This window comes from Egretta garzetta, unplaced genomic scaffold, assembly GCF_000687185.1.
Source record: "Egretta garzetta isolate BGI_Z169 unplaced genomic scaffold, ASM68718v1 scaffold113, whole genome shotgun sequence".
Lineage (NCBI taxonomy): Eukaryota > Metazoa > Chordata > Aves > Pelecaniformes > Ardeidae > Egretta > Egretta garzetta.
Window position 1 is genome coordinate 656,624 of NW_009259115.1, and position 3,847 is coordinate 660,470.

Below are 3,847 nucleotides of genomic sequence, written 5' to 3' on the forward strand. Positions count from 1 at the left end.
CCTGCTGAAAAATATATTCTGTGGGTTTGCGCCAGGGTGTGGTTTCTGCACCATTTTATGGGTCCGGGGCATTGTGACTGACACTGGAGTCACACGTGGCGATGAACACAGCCCTCATACGCCTGCCTTGGGGAGCAGAGGGCTTCAGCACACATCTCAGCATCGTGAATATTTGGAAACAAGCTTTTTGAAAGGCATGGGAGAGGGTGGTAGAGCTGGGTTTTCAGGGATGATTTTTTTTTTTCTCACCTTGATTAAAATGGGATAATTCTTTCTGAAGTGAAAGCTGAGAACGAGGCCTGTCTGTGTGCCGCTTGCCTCATATTTTCTGAGGGAGGAAAGGTGAAGCATTTTGAGAAATTGTATTAGATATGAGCAAGCCTTCCTAGTTGGTGTATTCTCTGGGATTTTACAGTGATATTTATGGATTTTCTGGGTTTCAGCAAGCAAATGAAAATCAACAAGATGCATTTTTGGTGCCCTGTGGCAGAACTTGCCACCACAGCTGGGCCCCTTCCCTTGCAGTGCCCAGCTTTGCGGCTGGCCTGTCTCAACTCAGCAGTTTTCATGTCATTGCTGCAAAGGAGGGGTTTTTTGTGGTTTGTTTTTTTCCTTCTTTTTAAGTACCCAATGTGTAAGACCTTCTCAAGTCTCAAACTGGAGGTCAACATTTAAGAGTAGCAGTAACCAGCTTGCATGCATGGTCATGCCTTTATACTGCTGCCATCCTCTTTTGCATCTTCTCTTCTTTCAGTGTCAAGGAGCCGAAGGTATCAGTGTCCCCTTTGCCAAGAGCATGCTGAGCACTGGCATGGATTTTCATTGCGGTTTGCCTTCCTCTTCAGCTGGAGAGACAGCAAATCCTTGCCAGGATAGCCGCTTTGAGCGTTACTGCGTGAAATACTTAAAATCTCCTATGCAGTAAATACATTCCCATGATACCCTTTGTGGTTAAATACTTGATGATCGGTTTCAAAATAGCAGACATAGGGAAAAGAACAAAAATCCTTAATATAAAGTTTATATTTGGCTTGGTCTCTGTTGCCAAGCAATTAGCTATGTAATTTATCTCCCACTAATAACTTGCAGCACAACTGGGCTTAGCGGGTAATTAGTAAATAAACTTTATTAGAAAAACCCAAAATAAGTCTCTTTGTCAAATAGGCAGTTGTATGGGGATTTAACTACTCAAAATCAAAAGTTACTTTTTAAATAGTTGTTGGCTTGATATTTTTCTAACATCTGAATTCACTTTAAGTGCAAGGCTGGTATTGCACTTAAGTGCAATATGGTATCTAACCAAGGTTCTGGGAACAGCTTCACTTAAAATAATAGTCAATACTTTTCTTAAAGTGTAGGGCGTGTGTTAAATTTTATAATTAAAACCAAACCAACAGAATAGAAATGCATTTAGCAGTAATCATGGCCAAAAGATTGGTTGCAATTAAACTAAAATCATATTACCAACCTTGGGGGAAAATTGGGGTTACTTGAGTATTTGCTGTGTGAAAGGACCCAGATACAGAGTGAAATTTCAAGTATGTCTTCATTTCCTGAACTTTTCCTAAATATTGCTGTTAGATGGTTCTTCACTGAAGAAGAGAAGAACTACTCGAGAGCATTTATGTATTATCAGCCGTTACATGGAACAGGGAAGAGACTGGCTCTCTCCTTAGGATAGAGGGGCATCCAAGCTAACTGGTAGGAGAGGGGACAAAGTGACTCTGTCATGAGTACAGTGGGAAACTAAAAGTGATAAGCATGGGTTTATTTTTTTTCATTGGGAGCAGATACTGAGTGACTCGTTACCACACAACATTCATTGTACCAGGCATGCACACCTTGTTTTCCCACCTTAATTACCATTACCCCCCTTTTCTATGTGTCTGTCTCTAATATTAGTGGAAGCAGATAGCGTTTAGAGGGCGTTGGGGTATGTCTGTTCCATTATGTATTGAAGTGTCCTAGTGTTACACGAGTTAATTTGAGGATCAGTAGGATCTTTGTAAGAAAGAGCAGTTGGAAGCGCTGAAAGTGATTTCCCATTGTTTTTTGTGCATTCCAGCTGGCCTGCTTCTACAGTTGATGCAGAGCCCTGTTCATTTAATAGGACTTGAATCAGAACTTCAGCCAAGTTGCTATTTTGTACCTTTTTGAAAAAGTAATGGCTATTGTTAGGAGGCTCTCCTGTAAGCGTTTGGAATTCAGTGAGCTCAAGGAGTTAGATGCTAACAGACAGCAAGGGGTTCTACGTTGGATTCTAGCAATCGTTAATTTAAATTATGCAGTATTTTTATTTTTCTTTCTTTTTTTTCCCCCCAAACTGCAGATACTGGGTTAGGAGATTCTGTGTGTTCAAGCCCAAGTATATCCAGTACGACGAGCCCCAAACTCGATCCACCTCCTTCACCTCATGCCAACAGAAAGAAACACCGCAGGAAGAAAAGCACGAGCAATTTCAAAGCTGATGGTATCTCGGGCACAGCTGAAGGTAAGCTTACTCTATGGCAGAAGTCTGAATTTTGAAAATATTGTTCCAAAGAGCATTGCTAAGTACAACTCCACTACACCATTGGCTTTGCATACAAAAGGTAAAGAGAATTGTACTGAAGTAGAGGAAGTCAAGACTGAGCTTTTAATGATGAAGCTGAAAGATCTGAGGCATCATGCAGTGGTGAATTGAACTGTCTGAAACATGTTTGGAACAGATATTTTTTTAATAAACAAAAAGTTCCCCCAAGTTAATATGGAGCATCATTAGCCATAAAGGTGAGGTACGGGCATACCTGTAAGGTTAAAAAGAAAGAAAAAGTCAGGTTCACTCAGTAGCTCATACATCACATTAGACTTGTGTATTTTTTCAGTATTATTTAATCTTGTGTTATCTCTTCTGCTTAGACACATCCTGAGCTCTAGAATCACGAATACTTCTGATGCCCGTTATTGTTTGAATATTCAGCTGCTCATGGAAAGATTGTGTTATTTGAGGATAAAAAGGAAAAGGGGAGAGTTTAAATGTTTGGGTTCTTTTTTAAGAACCAGAAAGCAAAAGCCAAAAAGAACTTCTTTTTTCCCTTAGGTTAGCTTACTATTTCCAATGCGAACGCTGCTATAGCTGTTCAATGCCCTTCTGAAGGGGTAACAATGTGTACAGTAGCCAGATATGATATAAAACATGCTTGTATCTTTAGAAAAGAAGAAAAGAAACATGCTAGGATTCAACCAAAAGAGCTCCAGAAAAAAGATGAACAAGGGTAGCTTGGAAAGCTCAGAAACTGGGGAGTCAACATATAAGAAGAGATGAAAAACGGAGACAATGGAATAACATTGTCGGAAAAGGGGAGTGTTGAGTAAGAAAAAGATGCGGTTGTAAGCATTGGAGAGTAAAAAACAGATAATTCAGTATCAAAGAGCATTGGAACAAGTTCTGAAAAAAGGATGACAATTGCGGACAGCTGAGGAGACATTAAAAATAGATGTGATAATAGTATACAACTGAGAAGGGGCATGTTAACTACTACTTAGTCATCCTTATTTTCCATTTATTTAATTTCTCAATTGCACTTCTATCACATACAGAATTTATTTCCCCAGCTATCTATACAAATTCTTTTTTAAAAGCCCATCAGCTTTTTTTCATAATAGCTCCTGTTGTGTTCTCTTTCCAGTCATTTAACTATCTTTGCTGTTAGTTTCCCCCTAGTTTATGGCCTGAAGCCAAATTTTATTTTAACCTTTCATTTTTAATTTGTCGTCTTTTTTTTTTTTTTTTTTTTTTTTTTTTATCGCTTAGACGTCCTTTCTTGAGGCCGCAGCGTCTGCCTGCATCGTCGGCCGTGCTTTTCTT

General features: G+C 39.4%; 1 protein-coding gene across 1 annotated transcript in view; it reads left to right on the forward strand.

Annotated features, from left to right (window-relative positions):
• Positions 1-3,847, forward strand: part of AGAP1 (ArfGAP with GTPase domain, ankyrin repeat and PH domain 1) — a 234,923-nt gene that overhangs the window by 142,581 nt on the left and 88,495 nt on the right. Inside the window, exon 9 of the mRNA XM_035891073.1 lies at positions 2,330-2,491. Coding sequence (XP_035746966.1) covers positions 2,330-2,491 — 162 coding nt within the window. The remainder of the gene's footprint in view (positions 1-2,329; positions 2,492-3,847) is intronic.